Below are 25,375 nucleotides of genomic sequence, written 5' to 3'. Positions count from 1 at the left end.
GATGGAATGAAATTTACGATGTAATGGATGTTTGTGTGAAACTGCTGCTGAGGAGATGGAAGCAAATTTGAACAGTACGTTGGCAAACTTCCTGACAGTTTAGTCTTTAAAATTGCACACTTCTGTACATGTTTAACTCAAACTGTGTTGTACTTATGCAAGAGGTTGTCCCGTGCTTCTTAGCAGTAGGGTTAAGAAAACCTGTGTTTTAAAAAAATGCAAAACTGAAACACAACAGCCCAACCCCAAAAAACCTTATTTCCTGAATGTATCTGCATAATAATCGATCGAGTTTTGCTTTGTTTCAATCAAGACATTTTCATGTCTTCACATCCTCATACCATTTTAATCGGAGAATGTTTCCAATAGAAAAGAGAGAAACTTCGTAACAAAATTTAAAAAGCTTTTTTTTTACCTGCTTTAGGGGGGAGCCATAGGGTATATGTAGCTTTTTAAACATTACAGCCAGGTTCTTTGAAATCGGTGTTAGTTGCAGTGAGTTTCTGGGAGTTGCAGGAGGGAAATTTCTTGAGTTCTTTCCAGATCCATGGACTAAGGTTTTGTTTTTTTTTTGTTTTGTTTTGTTTTGCTGGTGGGTTTTTTCTGCTTTTTTCTTGGTTAATATTGTGTATATATTCCAGTGTCTAGGCTGAGCAAGTGTGTCTCTGTTGGTGCTTTGCATTGGCTGGTGTGATGTTTCCACGTGTTTGAAATATTTGGCCCACTACGTCTTCCAGCCCTTTGTAAAGGGGACTTAGTGGACATCTTGGTCTGTGTGTTTTAGTTGCTGTATTCTTGCTAGTCTGTTTTGGGATGGTTGTAGGAAAAAACTGAAAAAAATCATCATAGGGACAACCTCGAAGAAAGTATTTTGTCCATTTTCAGTCAGGCTGTGTTTTCCTAGCACTCCAAATGCTTTTTGTGGTGTAACGGCGCGGTACCTCGGTGGTTTTCTACAAGAGCTGTGTCTGAGTTCCAAGTCCTCTTGGAGAACGCGTGTGCCCTTTTCTGCACAGCTGCTCTCTGAAGAGTGATTTGAATGTGCCAAGCAAAGCTAGTGTTTTGGATTTGTTTATTCTTAAGGACTCGTTCCTAAAGTAATGGATTTCTTTAATAACAGCTTCAAGAAAATATTTAGGTTAGATGCAAATTAGAGCGGCCTTAAACCTAATTTGCAGCGTGTTCTGCAAAGTCATCTTATTTTTCCCTTCCTCCCCCTTTTCAAAGCAAAGAAAAACTCTTAGTGATTGTCGTGCCTGAAACCACAGAGCTTTTTGCACGGAGAAATCCTCTGGTAACACCAAGCTTGGGGACATCTCTGTAATTCCAGCAGAGATCCGCCAGCAGTTGGTACAACGGATGTGACGGTTTCTGGGTTGGTAAAAGGAAAAATTATCTACTTCCAGCAGTTGCAAGACCAGTGTCTGCCTGGGTATTAAAAAGAAACTTCCACTGTGTCCTGCCAAGAGGGCTTTCTACACAGAGCGGCCAGAACGATCCACTTCTCTTAATTAGCCATGGGAATGCTTACAGTAAAGGCTTAGATGCTAATGGCTGGGAAGGAAGCTAGGTTATGAATTTAAGGCACTCGTTGCTGTTTGTGGTACAAATAAAATGGCTTATTTTTCTGAGATTTTAGCGTTGGGTAGGATTGCCCACAAAGTAGCAGAAGTTCCACTATATATATATATATTATTTTTTTTTTTTAGTAGTTACTTGCCAATAGCGGAGTGGTGTTGGCAGTTCACTTCAGTACGAACCTCTCGTCCAGATCCAGCTTCTCATCTTTTTTTACTCCCTTTTTGCTCTGGCACTAGGAATAAGCTGAATTGGAGAACTGATGAGACTCAAGAAGTTATTTATGCTAATCTTTATTATAGCTGCTGGTGTAGGGAGGGGGAGGATCAGGCACGAGTGGGTGGAATGGTCCCTCTTGGCAGTGTCGTACATTTATGCTAGACTAGATCTTGTGTCTACAGTTTATGATTATGAGTTAGCTCAAACCGCATTTAATGGGTTGCATTTTTTCACAGGAAAAGCTTGCGTAAAACTATTTAGTGCTTGCGGTAGCTCAAGGGCTTACAAATACCTTTTTATAATGCCTTGTGAAAATTGCATGGAAAGTCACCGAGTTAATGGAATTTTCACTTTTAAAGCTTCTCAGTTTTTAATCGAGGTGTCATATCTGAAAAGCCTGCCTCCAGGGACTGCGTAAGAATTTTCAGATGTCCAGAAAAAGGGCTTTACGTGGAGAAAGGCGTCTGTCCTGTCATTAGGATACGCATTTGTTTGTTTCTTACTGTCTCATGATTGCTGGAATGTTTGAATTCCTCCAAGCCCATAAATTTTCCCAAACCATTACAGTAAATTGACTTTGTGCATATGGACTTGTGTCTTCAATGTTTGTTTAATCTTAATAAACTAATAACCCATGCATTTTTGAACATATTTATAACTCCATTGACACTGCTATCTTTATCTTTTACATTTCTTTTTAGCCTTAATTTTGTGTGAGCTGCCTGTCCCTTTTCTCTGTCTCTGCAGAAGGATTTTTAACTTGTCTGACTGCACTGATTGAGGTCCTCTTTGGTTGTGGCAAACTGATCTTTGACCTGGGGAAGCAAACAAATCTCCTTCTAAAAATATGATCTTTGGGATCTGTCCCAGTTATAAAATGCCTCTTTCCAGCGGGGCATTGTCTGACCACGTAACTGTGCCAATTCCTGCAAATGTTGCTCAACGTATGAAGAGCTTATCGTCTAATGTTTAAACAAATGTAATAGCATCGTAAATAAAATTTATTCTGTAGGATAAATTGTCTTGTTCCATGCTAGGATAAAGTTCCATAAAGGAGAAAAGCCATACAGTATTATCTGGTTTTATCTGCCTCGATGTCCCTTAAATATTTAATATAAGATACATATCTTCAAGTTCAGCAGTTTTCGCTCTCTCCAGATATTAAAAGGTACTAAGAAATTCATAAATATCCTTTTGCCTTGCCTGTGGCGTGGCAGAGGGGACTGCAGGTATGATTCTTCTCCAAACAAGTCTATTTTGCTTTCTAACGGTGACTTAGCTTTGAGATTGGCAACTTTTAATAGAAATCTGTGTCTCATCAGTTTCTAAACTCTCCCCTTCGGTTTGGTTGGTTAATTTTGTCCCTCGTGTTATTAGAGACAGGGGAGTTGAGCCTGCAAACTCGACATACTCAGTTGTTTAATTATGCAGACCAATGGCTTGATGTTTCCTATTTTGATGGGGTTAGAGCAAGAGGGTAGTTCATGTCCATACACTGTTAAAATGTGGGTTTTTTCCATTGGGGTTGTGGGAATAAAACAGCTGCAGGCCTGTGTTAATAAATGCCATGCTAGGATGGAAACTAGCTTAAAGGGAGAGAGGGAACCTGAGCTTTGTTCCTGTGCCATGTAAAAATCACGACATGTCTCTTGCGAAGCCCCCAGCCAGCCAGCCACTAGACCAGCTTTCTAAAATACACGTATTTTAAGGGGCCACCCTGGTCTAGCTCCTTGCTGTCTCCCTCGTCGTGGCGCGGGGCTGCTTGGATACCGTTGCTAGTGTGGTGATTTTTGGTCTGCCCAGTGTGGAAAGAGCGAGCTAATTTCTCTGTCTGTTAATGCTCAACCTCTGACTTAACCTCTTTCCTTTCTGAGCTTTTATACGAGCGCTTTTTCCTTCAGTCCTTTGTAGTAATCCAGATGCTCGTGTTCTTTTTCCTCCTACACAGCAGATGGAGATGGCATAAGCCTTTTGATGACTGCTTTTCCTTCTTTTTACATAAGTTTTACAAGCTGGCGAGTTGGTTAGTTGGACGTGGTAGAGCTCGTAAGCCTTGTCCAGCAGGTGGTGCATCATTACCTTGCCAATATTTATATGTATTTTAGGGATATATTTATTTATTATTTTTTTAAATGTTTAGTTTAATCTGGGGAGTGAGCTTTACCACATGCTTATAGGATAGGGGAAGGCAGATCCTCCAGAAGGCTATTGTGATGAATCTGTTTCATTTTAGCCAAAAAACTATTCTGGGTATATGTTAATTACCTAAATGCTGTGCTATTCCAAACTGTAAGAAAGCAACTCGGAGGTGATTTTACCAGTCAAAGAGTTGAATTTCTGCTTTCCTGTGTGGTGTTCTAGGCTTGTGGCTCATATGAAAAATACTTGTTAAAATTTGGCATGAGTTAAATGGTCATCTTCCACCCTCCAAAAAAACTTAAGTAGGTTAGCAGCTTGCCTCCTCCGTTCCAGTATCGCCTGTCTAGTAAAGGACACTTCTTGGCTCACAAACCTTTTTACTGCTCATCATTTTAACCTTATTGAAAAGTTCTTCCCCCGTTGAGGTGAATGAGACCGTTTTTTCCACTTCATTGCGGGCTTGGGCCTACGTAAATTCATCTGTTTTACATTTATTTCACAATTTGGATTTTTTTCATTTCGCAACTTGGAGCTCCGTTTCACAACCACAAGGCTTGGAGGCATATTTTGATGGGTCCTATAAAATAGCAATGTAGAAAATTTTTAATAAAAGAGGGGAAGAACCTTAGTCTCTGCCTAGCGATTTAGGTGGTTGCATGAAAATGTTACTGCATCTGCATGTATGGTCTTAGTACAATACATCGGGGCTGTTATTTAAATTACTTCTGGCTTCTCATTTTTTAGGAATATCTTGGTGGACAAGCCCAATGATCAGTCTTCAAGATGGTCTTCAGAAAGCAATTATCCTCCCCAGGTAAGAATCTGAATCTCTGCAACTGTATAGCAGTGTCGTACAACTTAATAGAGACTGGAGTCGGTAAGAATCTGAATCTCTGCAACTGTATAGACTGGAATTTTGCTTTTAAATCTAGGCTGCTACAATTTATAATGACAACCTCTCTAGACTGCCTTCTCTCAATAAAATACATGTTGTTGGTATATTAGGTATTCACTTTTCCAGCAATTTAGTTCTGATCTTTCAAGAAATGCTTTTTTGCAGGGGGAGTTTCACGTTCCATCCGTGACGATCGCGGTCCTACTGGAAGTAATCTAACCTTATGGTTAGATTAAGCTGCTAATGAGGCGTGCGGGTCCCCCTTTGTCAGCACTACTGGAAACTGTTGTAGATTGCTGGCCTTGAATCCTAGATCTAAGGAACTTGTATTTGTTTCGCTTAATAGCACATTTAGAAACGTAGACTCTGTTTAAAGAGACATGAATGTCACCTCTTCTGCTGGTTAAGCACCTTATTAAAATAAGATTTGTATTGATTTTAGCATGTAATTTGCTTTTTCACTATTAATTAGATTGTTAGATTATCCAGAAAAAATATGCTTATCCTTTTACTTAGTATTTTTCTTCTCCAATAAATGTATTATCCTTCTCTTTATGCTGGATCCATACCTTATTACTCTGGTACTGTTTGATTGGCTTTATATCTCTTATGCTAGTTGTTTTAAATTCTTTTATTTAAAACACTGATGCACAATAGGGTGTGTTGCACAATATCTCTCTCCTGCAAAGTTCTTGTGCTTATCTACTTATTTAATCCAAGTATTCCTCCTGAGTTAAGTCTCTCAGAATGTTTGCATAGGTAAATCTTGCTACTTTGCTTTGAAGGTGTGTTAAAAAAATCTGTAGTCTAGACCAGCAGCTCCCTATATCAGTAGGTCATCTCATCCAGCTGAAAAGTTTTCATCTTGATTTTCATGATGGTGTTTTGTACTGTTGTGCCTGTAAAAGTAGTTTTGTTTTTTTTTTTTTAGGAGGGGAGGGAAGACTATCCTACTTATTCCACTAACATGTTTCATAAACCTGTTTATGAAGACAAATAATTTTGATCCTCTTGATGCCTCTGTGCATCTACTGCTCTTTTGATTTTTTTTTTTTATTTTTTTTTTACATATATATGTATTTTGATAAACAGCATCAGAATTTAATCCATAGCCTGAAGCAGTTTTAGTCTATCTAGGAACTATTGATTGCAGGGTAATGAGTGTTGTGAATGTGTTGTGTTGTCTGTGCCATCCTTTACTTTCTTTCACACAGGAAGCACATGTTTCTTTCACACAGGAAGCTGTGTCGATTTGGGCTGGGTTTTTCACCTGAGGTGCTCTCAGTTGTTGCTAAAAGTTGCTCTTTCGTTTCCTGGGGCATTCTGAGCATTTTGTGCTGGATGCCTCAGAATATTCCCAGCCTATGCTTGAAGTTGACAAGTGATACAAGCTATATTCAGGCATATATATTAAGCGGGGAATAATTAGAGTGACTTCGGTGCAAACCAGGTGAGCTTGTTAGAGATGTCTTCCAGCAGTTTTATGTCTATTGATCATGGTCTGAATGAAGATGCTGTTGCAGAACTGCTGAATACAAGCTATATTCAGGCATATATATTAAGCGGGGAATAATTAGAGTGACTTCGGTGCAAACCAGGTGAGCTTGTTAGAGATGTCTTCCAGCAGTTTTATGTCTATTGATCATGGTCTGAATGAAGATGCTGTTGCAGAACTGCTGAACCCAACCCTGGAGAACTGGGCGCTGCCCTGTGTGATAAGCAAGTCATTTAAATAAAAATTTTAGATAGGAGAGAAATGAATTAACATGATTATCTATATATTTCATATATATCAACATATACACACCTATATGTCTCATCCATCTATCTCGTATATATCTTGCACTATAGATATGAGATATCCAGATTTGAGGTCCTTTGATCTGACTTGCGAAAAGATAGTCTTTGTAGTGGCAACTGAGATTGGCAAGACAATGTTTGGAGTTTTATTCTGTGTTACTTAAAGACAAAACCAAGAGAAGACCTGGCTGCCCACGTGGAAAAGGCCCCATCCTGCTGGATTCCTCCTACTTGAATCTCCGTATCTGAAAGAGAGAATATAAAAGAGGGAATATAAATATGAGAATATAAAACACTGTGAGGTTGCTCATGTATTCAGCAAGACGAATCCTGAGCGCTGAGTGAGATAAATGGTATTTGCAGTCTCTAATACGTACTTTAGCTAATTGTTATACCTCTAACCTAAGTGTTTAATTATTCACATAAAGCATTTTTTACAGTGTAACTTCTCTGTTGAAAAATTAAGCGGAAAGAGGGAATGAGAAATTAAAATTTACAGAGGAGGCCTGTGTGCAAAGAAGGCAGGGTTTGTTATTTCTGTGTGTATAGAGAGAATCAGTTCCAAATTGTGTTGTCTCATACTTGACAAAAGAACTTCAGATTTGGTTGCATTTTGCTGAAAATGGCTAGTTCTTGCACTTTGCCCGTTGAAAGTCTGCCACGTTTTAATGAAGGTAAAACTTTTATGCAGGTTTCCTGCTTCCTCATTCTTGCAGGTGGCTGAAGTTGTTAAGGCAGGTTCTTTAGCTTGGAGAACTTAGCAGGAGAACTTTTTTTTTCTCTTAGCAGGAGAACTTTTTAGTCGAAATAGCAGTTGACTGAGTTATAAGTGTGGTGAGAAGTTGCGGGGGAGGGAATTATTTGCTTTATGTTAGAATTTGGATATTTCATATTCAAAAATGATGATATGTACACGTGACTTTTAATCCACAGAATAAACATCATGTGTCCTATGGAAAGTGAAGTTGCAGAGCACTTTATGGCTTGTGTGTTGGCATTGCTTCATTTAAAAATTAGTCCCTTTTGCGGTGACGCACTTGTTAAACTGTGTGGGCGGCCGTAATAGTCTGGGACAGGAAGCAAACTAAAACTCAGTCAAATAAAGCTTTCCTTGTTTCCGACTTTTGTTAGCCAGGGCTGACACAACACAGGGACTGGTGTCAGTCATGCTCACTGGAACGTGCCACGAGATATTTTAATAAGCTCAGCCACCCTAATCGCTGCTGTTTGTCTCATCAGAGAGTGGCTCACCTTAATGTAAGGGTGTAGTAATTCCCTGCCAGCGTGGTGGTGCTGTATTGGCTTAGAAGTAAAAATATGTGTGACTCCCTAAACATTGAATTATTCCCATCCCTTGGTGAGTAAACTAAATGTCTCCAGGCACCTTTTCTTTCTCTTGTTGGGGCAGGTAAAAATCTTGACAATTTCTACAGTAGCTCAACAAGATCCCTGCTTTGCAGTGACTGTGCTGGAGTCCATATGAAACCTTTTTGAAAAGGGAAAGAAAATGAAAGTGGAAGTCTGGAGACTTGGAATGCTGCCATGTGACTATATTTAGTAAAGGGATTTCCTAGCTTTATGGGTATGGTAGAGTTAAATAATTCTTGTGGCCGTGAGAGCCACCAGTTGGTTATGAATGAGTGCCAGTGAAAGGAAATACATATGACAGCTGTTTTTCTGTTTATTAAACTAGATATCTTTCATGAGTCTTGAAATAGAATGACCCAGAAATTATATATTCAATAACAAACCTGTTATGTAGTAACCTATTCAGGCAGAAGAAGGCTCATCATTCTATTTTTAAGCTAGTTCTAGGCTTACATAGGAAGTGGGAAGCAATGAGGCTGGTGATGCTGGAGACCATGGCCCTGTCATAAATGCTCATCCTGATGGCTCCACTGATGGTATGACTTGGAAGACTGTGTGCAGAAGAACATTTAATTCCCCTGAGTGGCGTGATTAATATGTAGAACAAGAGGATAGATTTTTTATTTAGCCACAAGCTTAATTGCAAAAGCAACGGGTAGCTGGACAAAGGCAGTCCCTTTCGAGTGTCTTGGTTATTTTGTCTTTTTATTTTCACATGCACTAGAAGTTTCACTACTCCCTGATAAAAAAATGCTTGAGCAGAAATGGTTAAAGCGAAAGAAATTAATAAAACACAATGTGACTCTAATTGCAGCTTGCGTAGTGCAGTTTGGAATCTGGTCCAGCGTATTTGATGTGGAGATGTAAATTTTGAGCAGTTGAAGAGCAGCATATGTATAAAGTTAGTGGCACTGTCCAGACAATTGGTTTCAGTTGTGCATCTGAGAAGACCAGTTTTTCTCTCTTGATTTCCATCCTGCTGTGGAGATTGTATCAGGAAGTAATTTAAAATACATTAATAAAATTTACACTCAGTTGTGTGATGCAGAAGCATGCATATGGTTGTCATCAAATGGTAGCACAGACCAGTGCTTCAAAAAAGTTTGGAATTTGCTGCGGCTCCCATTGTGACAGGTCTGGATTTGCCTTTTTTGGGGGGGATGTATCATAACAAACTGTTGAGGGGCTGAAGTGCTGTTTGCTCTGCTCTACTCTTTGTGCATCTTCACTTACAAACGTGTTGAATCGTTAACAAGAAGTTTTTATCTTCTAATGTTTTGTAGCATCGTTTCTGTAAGCGTTGTAATTTGAGGCTTAACAGTTAGGCTGAGTTTTTTGCACAGTTACTGCAATTAGTGTCTGTGTGCCATGCCTCTAATGAAGAAACACTTCAGTTTATAAACTGGATTTCTTGAATACTTCAGGAATACTTGGATTTTAAAAGTACTGATGTTGCTTATAGCAACAGGATTACAGAATCACAGAATGATATAGGGTTGGAAGGGATCCCTGGATCATCTAGTCCAACCCCCTGCCAGAGCAGGTCCACCTAGAGCAGATTGGCACAGGAACTTGTCCAGGCAGGGTTTGAACATCTCCAGAGACAGAGACTCCACCACCTCACTGGGCAGCCTGTTCTGACACCCTCACAGGAAAGAAGTTCCTCCTCATGTTTAGGTGGAACTTCTTATACTCAAGTTTGTGCCCATTTCCTCTCATCCTATCACTGGGCACCACTGAGAAAAGATTGGCCCCATCCTCTTGACTCCCACCCTTTAAGTACTTGTATGTGTTGATCAGTCTTCTCTTCTCCAGACTAAACAGACCCAAGTCCCTCAGCCTCTCCTCAACAGGGAGATGTTCCAGTCCCCCAATCATCTTTGTAGCCCTTTGCTGTACCGTCTCCAGCAGTTCCCTGTCCTTCTTGAACTGGGGAGCCCAGACTGGTCCCAGTACCTGTCCTTCTGGAACTGGGGAGCCCAGACCGGTCCCAGTGCTCCAGCTGTAGCCTCCCCAGGGCAGAGCAGAGGGGGAGGATGACCTCCCTTGACCATCTTGTTACCATCTTCTTGATGCAGCCCAGGATGCCATTGGCACATTGCTGGCTCATGCTCCTCCTGTTGTCCACCAGGACTCCCAGGTCTTCCCCAGGATGGGAACGTGTCAAATATCTTGATAAATGTATTTGTCTGAAACCTCATAGACTTAATCTCTCCAGGTTTAATAAATCACTTGACATTGTGTATGCTTTCTCTATAGCTTTGCACGATGTGATTAGTCTGTCACATCTGAAGTCCTGGTAGCAGTCCAAAAACGTCCATGCAGCCAGCTCTTTGCAGCTCTTGAAGCAGTATATTTTTTTGACATCAATGAAATTTGCAGCCTGTACCCACAGTCGAAGAACTGTGTGTGTGTGTGTCTATACATAAAACCAAAAAGTACATCTTTGTGTGTGTGTATGTATATATATGTGTATGTTTGTATTAAAAAAGTAAAAAAATGCATACATAGATACAGGTATTGAGCCACAGGCTTTAAAGAGAAGCTGTCTTTGGGTTCAGTCAGCAGATAAATTCACAAAAGGGTTGTCTTTAGCTTTTGTGCTTCTATTTTGTGTAACGTCTGCCTGACTCTGCAGGTGATGGGATGTGTGGAAGCAGGAAGGAGGGCTGCAGAGTTCCTTCCCTGTCCCTAGATTTAAGAAATCACTGCTAGCCAAGTAATTGCCGTGCCTTGCTCCCTTCTAAGGATGTTTGCCAAGATAAAAGATTTAACTGCAGTCCTGGATTTCTCTCACTTAATTTAGGTTAGGAATTGAATCATGAAGGATGAAGTTTGTGCCAAACTTTTGCAAATCTTGCGTGGTGCTTGAGAAAGCTTGTCTTTATCACCCAAGCATTAGGTTTGTGATTCCAGCAGGATTAAGAATTGCAGTTGCTGATGCTGGTAGTTGCTAGCTTCACTTTTTCAGTTTCGGGAGAAATCCGCAGGGACGAAATGATGGTGTAGGAGGAGTTCTTAGACATTGTTGTGTACTGTCTGTTCTGCATGGGAATTTTGGCAGCAGGCTGTGCCATGTATCAAGTACTGCCTTGCTCATTACAGGACCATCCTTTCGCTCGTCCCTTCCTCTTTTCTGCTTTAGAAAATCTTGTTTTCTGTTTAGAACTTCGTTTTCCTTTTTCTGAAGTTTGAGAAATACTTTGAGATGAACGCATGGCTTACTGCTAGTTAAACTAACGGTGGGTTCTGATGTTTAGGTGGATGGTGTTATTCACAAAATAGAAATTTTTCTTCCCCCAAAAAAAAAAGAATTTGGAAAAGCACCAAAGCATTCTTCTGTTGTACCCTAGCAGTGCTGATACTGGTTTGTTTGCTTCATTCTGAAAATTTCGGAGTTGCTGGAAACATCTTTGGTGGTAAATCTTCCTTGTTCTAGGAAGTACCTATCCAGTCTGCATTATCATTTGCTATATGTACGAATATTTCTTTTAATCTAAGCTTTTTGTAAATGTAGTGAGAAGCAGCCGTTGAGATCATGTGTTTATCCTGACGCTCTCTAGAACGATTGCTGCTCCTAAATCCAGAATTAATTGCTTTATAGGGCTGTGACAGAAAGATTGAGAATTAAACAAATGGGAAAACAAGTTCTGCTTCTCACCCAGAAGGTGAGCTTCTCGGACAAGATTGTCCCATAGCCAGAGCTGTGTGGGACAAGCAGGGTGATGCCCACCACACTTTCTGGGGAGATACGACGAGTCTCTACTCGGGGAACCACAGAAAGCAGCCAGATTTATGAAATATTCTATTTGATGTCGATGAAAGTTTCAAAATACTGCGTTGTGTCTGGTTTGGCAGCGCTGCTTCTTGGAGGAAAGGGCCACCAGAAGTGCCTGCAGTGGGAGGTGTCCTACAACGCCTTACTGATTCTGCTTGTACTGTAGCCTTGATCACAGGGTTTGGTAACAAAATCCAGCAGGATGAGTAATTGTGATTCTGCACTTTGTCTCGTTTCCCTGTTATGTACTGCTTATTTCTGACAAGTTAGGGAAGAGAATGAAACGCATTGTTTGCAGGTATAAAACTCGACGTATTCTGCAAAACAGGATGTCTCCAGGGCTCCCTCCAAGACCTGTTTTGTAGGGGAAGTTTAAATAAACTTGGTTCTTGATGATCCCAAATGGATGGTGCAAACGCTTCTCCGCATAATGCTTTCCAAGTGGAACAGATCTCTTCCTCCAGCAGTGCTGGTGAAGCTGGTAGCTGGGGCCTTAATATAAATAATCTGACTCATCGTGGACTGGGGTGGGGAGAGTCTGTGTAAGGGGGAGCACATGTTCAGGGAGAATATTTTCGTAGTTTTATGTGTGAAGCCCCTCTATTGTCGGTTCAGTGGCGTGGTTTTATTTGGTGTGGTTAATAAGCAGTTGGTTCCTACATTAGCCACACATCAAATTTGGTCTGTGTTCAGTGGTTAAATAGCGTCGGCCCAGAGAAGAAAAGTAATTTGATGTTCTCTTAGTATGTGGAACATACTGTATTTATCTAATTGTGTATTCAGTTTAGGTTTCATTTCGGGCTGCAGTGGGCGTTTGAATCATCGCTCTCGGTAGTTTGATCCTATTTGCCAGATTTCAGGAAGTCTTGCATCCAAGACTTGAAGGAATGTATGTAAGCCCTGAATAGAAATGCTAGGAATAGGTATTTGAACCAAATTTTTTCCTGGACAAACTGCTTTTAAAGTAATAAGTCCTAAAAACCCTTTGCTTCATTCCAGGAACAAAGGAGAAAATATAATAATGGGGAGGGATCATATTAACTTCCATTCTCTGGCTTTGTAAACTGAATTTTTGAAGGCTTTTCCCTTAGTATCTTTTACAGCCTTGGCTTTAATATTAAAATTCACTGTTCTCTCTTCTGCAGTATTTGATTCTGAAACTTGAAAGACCTGCCATAGTCCAGAGTATCACATTTGGCAAATATGAGAAAACGCATGTCTGCAATTTAAAGAAGTTTAAAGTCTTCGGTGGGATGAATGAGGAAAACATGACAGATCTCTTATCCAGGTAAGACGTGATTTCATCAGCTCTGATAATCGTAAAGGCTGGACCAAAATGCTCTTCCCCTTTGCTCCCAAGCAGACCCATGGCTGACAGTGTCAGAGGGCTGTGGTTGCGATCCTGCAATTAAGCTGCCCTTGTGTTTACGGTCAGGTCAGAGAGCAGCAATCCCAACGCTGGCTCCAGGAAGCCTTCCTTACTCTGCTCTAACCACAGAGGATTTGTGGAGAGCGAGCTCTTGGAGATTTGGAAGAGCTGAGAGCAGGGTGCAGTGTTGCTGGATGGCAATTCCTTTCTTCTGTGCGCCTGAGGCACAAGAGAAATGATTCCCCAGCTGTGGGTAACTTCAAGTACCTTTTAAAAGCCCAAGTTAACTCGCCGATGTCAATAACCTCGTTGCAGCTGTAGAGGTCTGAACTAGTCAGCTGCTCTGTCTTTCTTCAAATGGGTAAATAAATTAAATAAGCAAATGGAAATCCCATATTTTCCTTCGTTTAGTTTGATTTGGTAGTTGACAGAGACTAAAGAAAGAGCCTTTTGGCTGTTCAGACTATGCAGAGCTTCTGAGTAATTGCTAATGTAAATTTCCGAGGGCCTTTTAAGGAGTCTTCTGTTTCAGAAAGGGAAATGATATTTAAGTATCTAGGAGTACAAGAGAAATGAGTAGCAAGAAACTAGTTTATTTTTGGAGACCTACAGAAGGAAAGTCCACCTCCGGGGAACGGATGGGTGTACATCATCTGTAGTCAAGCAGAATAGCCATGGAGAAATGTGGGAGGTTCATTGATGCAGGTGTCCTTCAAGACCATATAGAAACGAGCCACAACCCTTCCCACCCTTTTGCCCTCTTTAGATAGACCAGTCCTGCAATTTGACTTTATTGCTGCTGGAACGATGGGGGAAGAGGTCTTAGTAGCCTAGTAATTATTGATGTCTAATAGAATTTCACTTGTACTGAAGTTTAATAAAAATCCTTACTTTGAGACCTGCACTTGCATCTTCAGTAAAAATGAATTTAAGATTTTTTGTTAAAAATATAAAATATTTAGTATAATTTATAAAGTTTAATGTCCATAAATGGATCAGAAAGCACTTTGGCAATGTGATAATTCTGAGAAGGGGGTCTGTCTCCCTCTTGAAAACAGGGAAGTGGTGGTGCAGGTGGATGGCTTCCTGAAGGTGCAGGGTTACGGGTGCAGAGCAGCAGCCTTGATCTGCTTTCAGGTGTCCCCCCCTCACCCCAAAACCACTGCCCCTTGAAAACAGGGAAGTGGTGGTGCAGGTGGATGGCTTCCTGAAGGTGCAGGGTTACGGGTGCAGAGCAGCAGCCTTGATCTGCTTTCAGGTGTCCCCCCTCCAACCCCAAAACCACTGCCTGTGTCCTTCAAGACCATATAGAAACGAGCCACAACCCTTCCCACCCTTTTGCCCTCTTTAGATAGACCAGTCCTGCAATTTGACTTTATTGCTGCTGGAACGATGGGGGAAGAGGTCTTAGTAGCCTAGTAATTATTGATGTCTCATAAAATTTCACTTGTACTGAAGTTTAATAAAAATCCTTACTTTGAGACCTGCACTTGCATCTTCAGTAAAAATGAATTTAAGATTTTTTGTTAAAAATATAAAATATTTAGTATAATTTATAAAGTTTAATGTCCATAAATGGATCAGAAAGCACTTTGGCAATGTGATAATTCTGAGAGGGGGTCTGTCTCCCTCTTGAAAACAGGGAAGTGGTGGTGCAGGTGGATGGCTTCCTGAAGGTGCAGGGTTACGGGTGCAGAGCAGCAGCCTTGATCTGCTTTCAGGTGTCCCCCCTCCAACCCCAAAACCACTGCCTGGTGCTGCCTCCCAGGAGGACAAGGTGGTGGATTTCAGCCCAGGCACTGGTCCAGCATGTGCACTTGTGATTCACAGTAATATGAAACAAGCTCTGCATTTCAGGCATGACCTAGATCGCGTTTATTAGCTAGTCCTAAAATACAAGGTAAGATTTAGTAACCTTATTTATTTTTTCCCACAGTGGCTTAAAGAATGATTATAACAAAGAAACATTCACCTTGAAGCATAAAATTGATGAACAGATGTTCCCCTGTCGATTCATTAAGATAGGTAAATGCATTTTTTCAGCATTCTGAGTAGAAAATAATCTCTTCTTATACTTGTGCCAGTCTTGGCACTTGTGACTACGTTGTACTCAGGCAAAGTATCCACAATAGCTGTTCCATTTCATGATCTTTTAGGCTGGTTAGATTGGAACACAAGTGAAGTCCTGTTACTAAGAAATAATAGCTTCATAATTTACATCGTGGGGAATGAAAGTGCAATGCAGTCATTTTCAGAAATACAGTTGTTGAGTCAAATAATTACTGGAGAAGCTGCTTACTGTCCTACTATAAATTGCTGTATAAAGCTTGAAAAAAATATTAAGCTAAATACCGGTAAAAGTTTCAGCATTGTCAACCCTGGGGTTTGAAAAAGGTTGAAGTTTTTGGTTCTCAAACACGCTTGCAGCACACAGAGCAACAGCAGAAGCCTTCCTTGTTCTCTTCCTGCGACTCTAATCATTTAAGTCTCATCTCTGGCTAAAGATGACATCCCAAGGGCAAAGAAAAATTATACCCTGTGATGTCCCGTCTTGTTTCTCTGGTGAAGGTTGCTAATGGGGGTGCTAACGATGGCCAGTTACTGTGGCCTTTGAAGGGAGCAGGTGAGGATCTCTCTTCCTTGCTTCACACAGGTCAGAGAGAACAAGTGTCTTACAGTGCCCATCAGCGATGCTGAATTTAGAGCCTTCCAGCTTTTCATAGCTCAGTAAATTTATCTTCCTACCTACTGAGAGAGTAAAAGAACGACTGGTTTTAACTAGCTGTTTAAGGTTAAAAATAGAGCAAGGAGGTAGCTGCTGAAAAATGAGATAAGATCCTGTTTGACTAATTTAGATGAATTTAGGAGTGTTTTGAAGTGTTGGGTAATTCCTTTCCCAAGAATTGGGTGATAGTGGCTGTGTAGGGGCTGCTTTTGAGTCCGTTGCTCTAGTATCTTCTAGTCAGCTTTCTGCATCTCCTCTCCTGTTTGCCTGAGGAATTGAAAGCTCCAGGGTGAGAATAAATAAGAAAAAAATTATGTGCCATAAACGGTGCTGTTTCCCACTCTTAGAGAAGTAGAGAAATTGATTGTTCAGTACATTGGGTTTGTTTTTTGGCTACTTCTTTTGGAAACATCTGTAACACTTGGCTTTTGGAAATCTCAAGAGGAGCAGAGGAATAGTTAAAGAGTTAAAGGCTGACTACCTCAGAAGAGTTATTTATTATTTTTTTTTTTACTTATTTTTATTTAAAATGTATTCTGACGCTTCCTGCGTTGGGTTTTTGGGAAATCTTATTTTTCAGTGGCTAAAAAACAGCAAGTAGTTACTGGAGGGCTACAGGAGTGAATGGGAAGATTACTACCCACTTACCTGGATGCATAAATTATATTCCAGCAAAACGTGTTGTGATGTTATGAAGTGTAGCAGTAAGTTGAAAGTTGTTAGGAAAATGAAATGCTGATTAGTTTTTACTACCAGGTTTTTTTTCTCTGACATGACATGAGCAGATAGTTTTTACTACCAGGTTTTTTTTCTCTGAGAGCAGTATTTATAGTTACACGGCTTGTTTTGTTGGGTTGGGTTGGGTTCCTCACGTAGCAATAAGGATTCTATGTTATATACATTAATATTAGATTTGTATTTAACTCTCACTTGCTCACTAGTTACGGTTTGAGGTGAGTTTTCCTTTTTAGCTATATCTGTAGCCTTTCGTTTCTTGAAGCTATCTTCTATGAAGAAATTCCTATGCTAGGCCAGAAATTAAAACTATCTTTTAGCCAAAACCTAATAACCTCTAGTTGATGGCTAGCGTCATTTTGTTTATGAAGTTGTGAGTGTGGTTTTTTTTTTCCTGTGAAACAACTGTAAAATAACGTTACGAAATTTTGTTATTTTTCAGATTCACAGCTTGAATATGTTTTCAGTTTGTTAAAATTTCCAAGCTGCTAGCCAAAGTAACTCAAAATTCGAAGTACCGTGCTGTGTTCCTTGTCGTGCTGCCAGTAAACACGAGGCCAAAATCTGCCCTTTTGGACTCTTAGAGAACTGACACGGCGAAAGTTGCTGTTATCAGTGAGGTTTGCGTATTTGGGGAAGGCATTAGTTAGTTGGGCAGCGATTTGCATCAGGCTTTTGCTATATAATTCTGCAGAGAAGTGTACTGACCTATACACTGCTCCTAATAGCACAGCAGGGAGGTTCATATGGGAGGAGAGGGCAGGAGGAACCATGGCATGGGTAGGTCTGTGAGAGGGAAAAATACATCCTACATTGCTCTGTGAGGAGGGAAAATACGTCCTACATTGCTCACGTATTAGAGGAAGTTTCAGACTCACAGAAAGCAGAAGAAATAACTTCTTTCTCTCTTTTTTATCAGGAGAACGCGTCCACCTCTTTCAGTTTAATTAGTTCAACTTCAGTTCCTTAGCACTGAAATGCCCAGTTGTGCAGGCTTTTGACCTACTTGACAAGTAATTTTTACATTTCGTGTAGCACCTTATGAAAGAACCTGGGAGGGGGAAGAAGATTATTTATTTGGACAAAATATTGAAGAGTCATCTTTTTTTTATGTCTGTGAGCCTTGTCTCTGGCTCTGTTTTTGTGGTTACTCCAAGCAGAGATTTTTCTTTATACTGTTTCAATGAAAGCAGAAGGTGTTGCAAAGACTGATTGCCATGAAAGAGCTTGAAGAAACGCTGGGTATAATTCTCCTACCAGAGCTCCTAACTAGGCTTCAAGATTTTTAAGCTTTGGTGTAATAGGAGTGAGCAATCCTTTCTTTATGGACATTTCCTGCATTTTTCCAAACATATGCTATTTGTGTGTGTACTGCCTGTGGATGGGGGACACGGAAATTAGCTTGAGAGAAGTATTTGAAATTATTGTGCTGTGTTTAATGCCTTTGCTGCGGTCCTCTCCAGTACACAGAGTTGCAGTCCTTTGCTAGGCATAGCTTCCAATTATTGAGAAATATCCCCTAAAATCATCCTTGTGTGGGTGAAGAACTGTTTAAGTGACCTAAATACCTTCCTCTCCTGTTGAAGGGATATTGATTTTTTTTTTTAATTATTTTTTTTTTTCTCTCTGCTGGGCACCTCTCACTGTGGAGCAACGCTTCAGCTGGTCTGAGCAGTTACATGTTTTTCTAGATGGGTTGCTGTAGTACATGCAGCAAAAAAAGGCCATGCTGAGGTGTCTTTATGGTAAAAACTGGAGGCATTCTGTAGCTTTAGGCTTTAGATTTAGCACCCTTAATCATAATGTTTTTCCACCTCAGAGATGGGGAAAAAAGCAGCAAAGCAAAGAGTGGACAGCATAAGGAGTGGCCTCTGCAACTGGGAAATACACTGATTTTTAGAGGGGGATGTCTCTAAGCTGTTGCAGAGGCTCTAGTAGGTTTGTGTCCTGCTGCTGTGTGGAGTCTGAAGTGGGTGAAGGGAAGGACAGATGAAATCCAGCCATTGGGAGACGTGAGAAAAATAAATGGAGTTGCACTCAGGATGCTCGACTGTTACCTCCAAACTTTGGGAGATTTGGGAGTCACATTGACAAGTAATGTTTATTTTTATGTGGCTGTGTGACTCGTTGCCGCACTTACTATCTCCTTCATCCAAGTCTAAGTTAAATTACAGCTGCTCAAAAAGGAGATTTAGACTGTCTAAAGAGCTGAGAACACCTGTGGAGGCCCCAGAAGGGCAGAGGAAAGGATGAGGTGTCTCCTTCGTGTAGCCTGGGAGCCAGGGAAGAGGTTCAAAAATGGGGAGGTGATCCAGCGGGACACTTGATCTTTCCTAAATGGAATAGAAATCACGTTACAGTTTCAACCCTCCTGCTCTTTCGTTTCTTTTCCTACTCCTGTGGAGTAGTTTAAAAAGATCAGATTGAGTTTTCTCTGCCTGCGCAGCGCTGGGGAAGCGTTTACTTTATATTCCCTGTACAACTTCACATCTGTGCTTTCCTTAAAGCAGATGATTGCACCATGAGAATCTTGATGCTAAAAATCACCAGTTCTGGTGTTTTTTTTCCTTTTTGTAAACAAGATTGCTGAAAGCTGAGAGTTAACTTGGGGCGGGGGGGAAGGGTTAGCAAGTTGATAGCGTTACATTTTTTTATGGTGATAACTGCACAGGATTCTTATGCACATCCTGAGATGTCTCTTGGGGTTTGGATGGCTACCAAGATTAGAGAGTTAATTGTTAAATTTTTCTGTGAAAAGCTGGTACCAGTTCTGAGAAGAACTTCTGGGGAAAAAAAAGAAAAAAAAAGAGGTGGACACCTCTGCTGTTTTTCTGGAATGAGGTGGGAAGGTGATAATACTTGGGTTTAGTTTTTCACTCAGTAAAGTCAAAATTATGAAGCTGGCCTCAAGTTGACCATCAGGAAATGTATTGTCTCGGTCCATTTGAGGTGGTCTGTGGTTTGGTTCAGTGTTTCAGTGCGAGAAGCTGATGGATAGGCTTTTGCCTTTGATTCTTTAGAGCTGAGCAAACACCAGATTTAACTTCAGTTTGGTCTTGGTCTGTGTGTTCAGTTCTCAAGACAGATCAAAGGTGTTACCCTTACATGCAGTATTTTGTCACTCTGCCGCCTTAATGGGTGGAAGACTCAGGATTAAATTTATCTGTGCACTTGGATTTAAAAGTAGTAATTTTTAATGGCATTAATGTACCATATTGGCAGCACTCATCTTGTTCAGAGGATAAAACTGAGCAAGAAGGAAGTTTCTTGAGCAGAGTATATGCAATGTGGAGAGAAGATGGGTGACTCTTGGTTTTTCTGACCAGTTCACTTCTCTTCCGTCTCCACAAACATGCACCTGCTTAGGAACAGCCCTGAAAGCATCTGCTTTGTGCGCTGAACGATGAAGTAGAAAGAAACTGTCTTGAACAGGATGATTTCAGAGCTGTAACATATGAAGTACCTACTTATGGCTATTAAAATCAGCTAAGAAACATGCATTCAGAGTCTCTTTGGATCTTTTCTAAAAACTTCTTCTCCTGGTGACAGTTCCCTGAAGTTATCATAAGCCTTTACCAATAGGTTTGTAGAAACACTCTTTAAAATTTAAAGAATCATGCATTTGAACAAACATTTTGTGCCCAAACACATTGCAGAAAAGTGTAGATCTAGTTTATTAGAAGTGTAAATACTTAAGAACCTTTAAGAGCGCGGGCACAACTTTAAGACAAATTTTGGGTTTTATTTCCGCAAGGAGTAGGTCAGAAAACCCTTAGTTCAACAAGTTAATCTCAGTGGTATTTTATAGTGGTTTTAAAGACAACAAGCAATTTCTCTGTGGCAAAAATAGTTTCTGTGGAAGGCAGGAAGGAGTAGACTTTACGCTGTTGCTGGTAACTACTCATTCATATCCCATATTGCCTTTTCCTGTTGATCAGTTACGGTCAAATAAAAAGGAAACAGAAGCATTTGTAACGAAACCACTTGATTTCACTGCAGTTTTAAGGAGTCAGGGTTTTCACACAGTTTTCTGGGGAACTGGAGTTGCTCTGAAAAGCAAACCCGAGTCTTAACCTGCAGATTTATCGATAGATCAGTGCAAGACCACAGATGTTATCACAGAGAGGTAGAGAAGCCTTAGGTGAGAGGATGCAGTGTGTTTCAAGGGTCATTTAATAGTTTGTTTGTTCCAATCCACCAATAAAACAGTATTAGCCAAAAAAGCTGCACAGATTTAAGCTTTTAAAAAAAAAAAAATTAGATAGTTTTTAAATTGGAAACTGACAGTTTTCGCTCCCTGCCTCCTCCACAACTCGCAGACGTTACTAATTTTGTAACATTTAAAATACCCAGGCTTCTTGTCTTCACCATTAGGGAAAATAATTGTTGCTGACAAATGCGGAAATAAATGTACTATGAGGAGCAAATACTGTCGCTGGTGTGCTCGTGATTCCCATCCGTGTCAAAGCTTGTTGCCTCTTTGAGCTGGTTTTAAATGATGGTATTTTTGCTCTTTTGCTTTAAATCAAGCTTCTGCTTCATAATGATGTGCTGTGTTAATGTTGCTCGGCACACGTTGCTTTAAATGACTACTTTAACGTGACGTAGCTGGTAATTTTCCTAAGCTTACTTAAAAGAACTAGAACGTATGTCAGATCAGAAATACTGAATTTTGTTTAAGGGTCAGAAGCATTCTGTTGAAATAGTATTATTCATAGCCTGATAAGATTAAAACAGTGGTTATTTGATGTTTATGCATTCTTTTTTCTCCTTTTCCTCTCTTCTCCAGTTCCACTCTTATCCTGGGGACCTAGCTTCAATTTTAGTATCTGGTATGTTGAACTTAATGGCATTGATGATCCAGATGTGGTCCAGCCGTGCCTCAACTGGTACAGCAAGGTAGGCCTGCATTTTGGGTGCCTGTCTCTCTGAAGATGTGTACTCTCAGAATCTTGTGAAACTTCTCTTACTGGAATTATGTGACCTTTTTTCATTCCTTGAATATCAGCTATTAAAACAACAAACACGCATAGTTAAAACTCAAACCACATGGCTGACTGACTCAAAGTGAATCTTTTTGAGTTGTATCTGCTTGTTCTCTGTAAAAAAACCACAACAACCCCAAAACCCAAAACACCCCAAAATAAAAAAAAAACAAAACAAGAACCAGTCAAAACAAAACCGATCAACCAAAAAAACCTCCACACAACCCAACAAAATGTACCCCCAAAGCACCACCAGCAAAAAAAAAAAAACAAACACAAAACCCAACCCCCTGGACAAACATAAATGAAAGGAATACTGAGTTAAAGGGGACAATATTAGTAAAATAGTATTTGTATTGGAAGGGAAATGGATCTTAATAAAACCAGATTCCCAGATTCCATGTCTTTTACCTCTCTAGAGCTATATGTGAACCTAGAGCCTTTTGGGTTACGTATGCAGCTTTTGTTACAGGGTGTAAAAATGAGCTTGTTTTAAAGAGAATCCACAGTGGTGTCTTTTCTGTTGCAGCTCCTTGCACTTCTGATGTTTCCCTCTTACTGTCTTTTTACTGAGTGCTCTGGAACAGAGGGGAGCTGATGCCACTGGACTATGAGATGAGATGATTTATGCCATTTGTCACTTTGACAGACAGAAAGTTCAAAGGGTTCTAAACATTATTTGTATAAACTGTATTTAATTGAGTATAACAGATGCCTCTCCTGTGGGAGAGAAGTGCACATTGACAACCAGAATTCATTTGGTGGCTGGGTTTTATGCATAGATCTTCTGGAACAATTTATGAAATTCATGTTGTGTTGCAGAGAAGACGTCTTTCCCAGCTGAATAAGACTGGGTAGTGGAGCAGCATATCTCTGCTTCCAGAAGGAAAAACTATAAAGGGGGAAAAGGTTTCTGAGTGGCAGTACCAACAGTTGGCTCTCTGAACAGTTTATGGTTCTACCAGAATGGCAAAGGAACCTCGTGACCACGCTGTCTGGCTCACCCCTGTTTATACCAACATCACAAGCTGCTTCACGGAGGATTTAAAACCAGCACCAACAGTTAGAGTGGAAGTTTTCTATAGCCACTTAATCATGAAGTGGTAATTGTGGTCATTAGTCTGCTGATTACTGATGTCCAGTCCTGAAAAGTCCAGTCAACAGAGGCTGCTGATGGTTTTCTGTGCTCCTTTCTGCTGCCTCTGCACATGGTGGTGCCTCTGGCATTTTTTTGACCAGTTGCTACGAGCAGGAAGCTGATTTTTATTATTTTTGGTCAGGAGCCATCTGATGATGATGTCAGCATCTGTTTTGTTCGGTCTTATCCCATGGAATCGACACTTTTCATGGTCAGCATGTATGTAGTGACAGCTTCTTCAAGGGGTGCCAGTATTGTTTTTCTAAAGCTTAAAACCCTAAAGCGGCAAAGCGGAGACTTAGTCACGATTGTTTGGGCTCTGCTAGGATCAGTTGCCAAGTTTTTGGTGATGAGTGCATGTCTCACTGATGTTCTCCTCTCTCACGGTCCTGAGAGGCCGTTGGTAGCTGGATCCCCGTAGGAGGATACGTGTTGACCCATATTTGGGGGAAGGCAGAAAGGTTGACCTGTTTCTTCTAGTTCTTTAAGATGGTGCGAATATTTTCCATGCGTGTTCTTGGAAGGCTTTGAAATCTAATAATGCTTCACTGCCTGAGATGTGAGATGAGAAGAAGTTAGAAGTTCTGATGAGAAGCTGCCCATCCTTTTTGATGTGCGTGCTTCAACCAACACAGCCTCCCTTCTGACTCCTGAAAGCCTTACCACTTTGATTTTACTCAAATGTGGGCATAAATTTTAGCAACTATGAAGTGGCAGGTTGTCGATGGCTATCACTTCTGGTTTTGATAACAAACACTGAAATATTTTTAATTCTACCAGTGTATTTGACAGTGTTAATATCTTGGTCTCATGCTCTTGCTACGTTTTTAACCATAGGAATTATTTACAGCTTCACAGCAAAGCTATTATTTGGGTTGTCATCTCTTTAAACCTGTATGACAGCATTTAAAAAAGAGCCTTTAATATACTTATTATACACCTTTTGCATAGGAAAGTTTTGTACATTTAACCTCTGAAGTACTACTATTGCACCGTAGGATCATAGACTGGTTTGGGTTGGAAGGGACCTCAAAGATCATCCAGTTCCAACCCCCCTGCCATGGGCAGGGACACCTCCCACCAGACCAGGTTGCTCAAAGCCCCATCCAACCTGGTCCTGAACACCTCCAGGGATGGGAAGTCACTTAAATGTCGCTTAATTCAAACTTTTATATTGCATCAAGTAGCCAACCTGCATCCAGCAGTTTATAATCCTGGTCTGTCAGACACGAGAGGCTCAATGGAAATACACCAAGTCTGAATTTTGTCTAACATCTGAACTAGAGGAGCTGGAAGTGCAGAAGCTGGTTTTTTTTACTGGTGTGCAGCTGTCCTTTTGCTTGCTGTCCCTTTGAGCAACAAAGAACCTAATGTGGGCTTGGCCTTGAGTGATGAAAGTGAACACTTGCTTAAAGACAGTATCTTAGGTATCTCTTAAAAAAAAAAAAAAAGCTTTTTTTTTTCCAGTTGTGCTGTAAAACTCTGGTTTAGCTTTAATATTCCTTTGCCACAGTCTTGCATTTTTATCGGTGCGTGTCCTTGGCCTTTTTCATGTGGGCTGGGAACTGATTTTCTAAAAATGCATAGTTCTGGCTATTTGCAGCTGTGAAATACTGATGGATTAAGAACTAAAAATATAGCACATGGCCGTATTTCTTTTTAGCTACTTCAGTTTATGAGATTCTTGCTATAGAGCCATTATTTCAAGAGCACTAATTTTTGTTGAATGTTGCTGTTAGTTCCAGGTTTTTGAGAAAGATTCCGTTCATTTAAATACCATAAACTTCACTTTTAGCAGTGGCGTCCATCTAGGAGTAAAATCTTTTTGCTGTAATTTGATCAGTCTTATAGATGCTTAAGTTACATTTGCTTTTTACCACAGTAGATATGTATTAAAGACAGAAATTGAGATTTTTATTTTTTTTTTCTTGAATGCCTTAGGATTTAGGTTTGAAGAGTCTGTTTAAAATAAGTGGTTCTGATGCTTTAAAAATCCGTGTCACTTCTGCATATTGTTAGCAGCTTTGAAAACACAGTGGGTGATTTGGTAGGTTAATAGCACAAGCTGTAGTTGTTACACACAGAGTTTAGTGTTTCCTTCCATTTCTGTGCCTGGATGTTTGTGTGTGTGTCCTCCCCACACCCTATGGCAGGGGGATTGGAACTTGATGACATTTAAGGACCTTTCCAACCCAAACCATTCTATGGTTTGACCCAGTGTAGGGGTTTTTGAGCCTTTCCTGCCCCTTCCCACACCTGAGTGGGTAATGGGCAGCTTTAGCTCATCTGCAGTGGGAAAGCAGAGGTTCTGCTTCAAGATACGTAGGAATATTTTGAAGGTAAAACTTTGGCATCTGCATAAATCCTCGCCTCCGATCCGAAACCCTCGCGAACCCACAGGATTTGGGGGTTGGTCCTTTTGCCTTCCCATTGCAGTGGTCACTGCAAGTATTCCTGTTCACATGGCTTTTTATTTTTTCTTTTTTTTCCTTCTGCTTCTAGAAAAGCTGTGACCTACTTTACTCTTCTAAATTATTTTGTTATGTAAGAGTCATACAATCAAATTACATAAGGCCGATAGCGAAGGCTTTTTCCTCCTCCGGCCTCCGTCTAGGCCTCGAGCTGCGGGGCCAGGTGGATGGAGGG

The 25,375-nt window shown here is 40.5% G+C and overlaps 1 protein-coding gene across 1 annotated transcript in view; it reads left to right on the top strand.

The window, feature by feature from the left end:
* The window catches only part of LOC106887325 (muskelin-like), a gene marked incomplete at its 3' end in the record, with an annotated part of 61,211 nt that overhangs the window by 13,360 nt on the left and 22,476 nt on the right, over window positions 1–25,375 (top strand). The window contains exons 2-5 of the mRNA XM_014941167.1: window positions 4,681–4,750; window positions 12,923–13,065; window positions 15,083–15,171; window positions 21,396–21,505. Coding sequence (XP_014796653.1) covers window positions 4,681–4,750; window positions 12,923–13,065; window positions 15,083–15,171; window positions 21,396–21,505 — 412 coding nt within the window. The remainder of the gene's footprint in view (window positions 1–4,680; window positions 4,751–12,922; window positions 13,066–15,082; window positions 15,172–21,395; window positions 21,506–25,375) is intronic.

Source organism: Calidris pugnax, unplaced genomic scaffold (assembly GCF_001431845.1).
Source record: "Calidris pugnax isolate Ruff unplaced genomic scaffold, ASM143184v1 scaffold35, whole genome shotgun sequence".
NCBI classification, from domain to species: Eukaryota; Metazoa; Chordata; class Aves; order Charadriiformes; family Scolopacidae; genus Calidris; species Calidris pugnax.
This window is presented reverse-complemented; position numbering and strand designations above follow the sequence as displayed.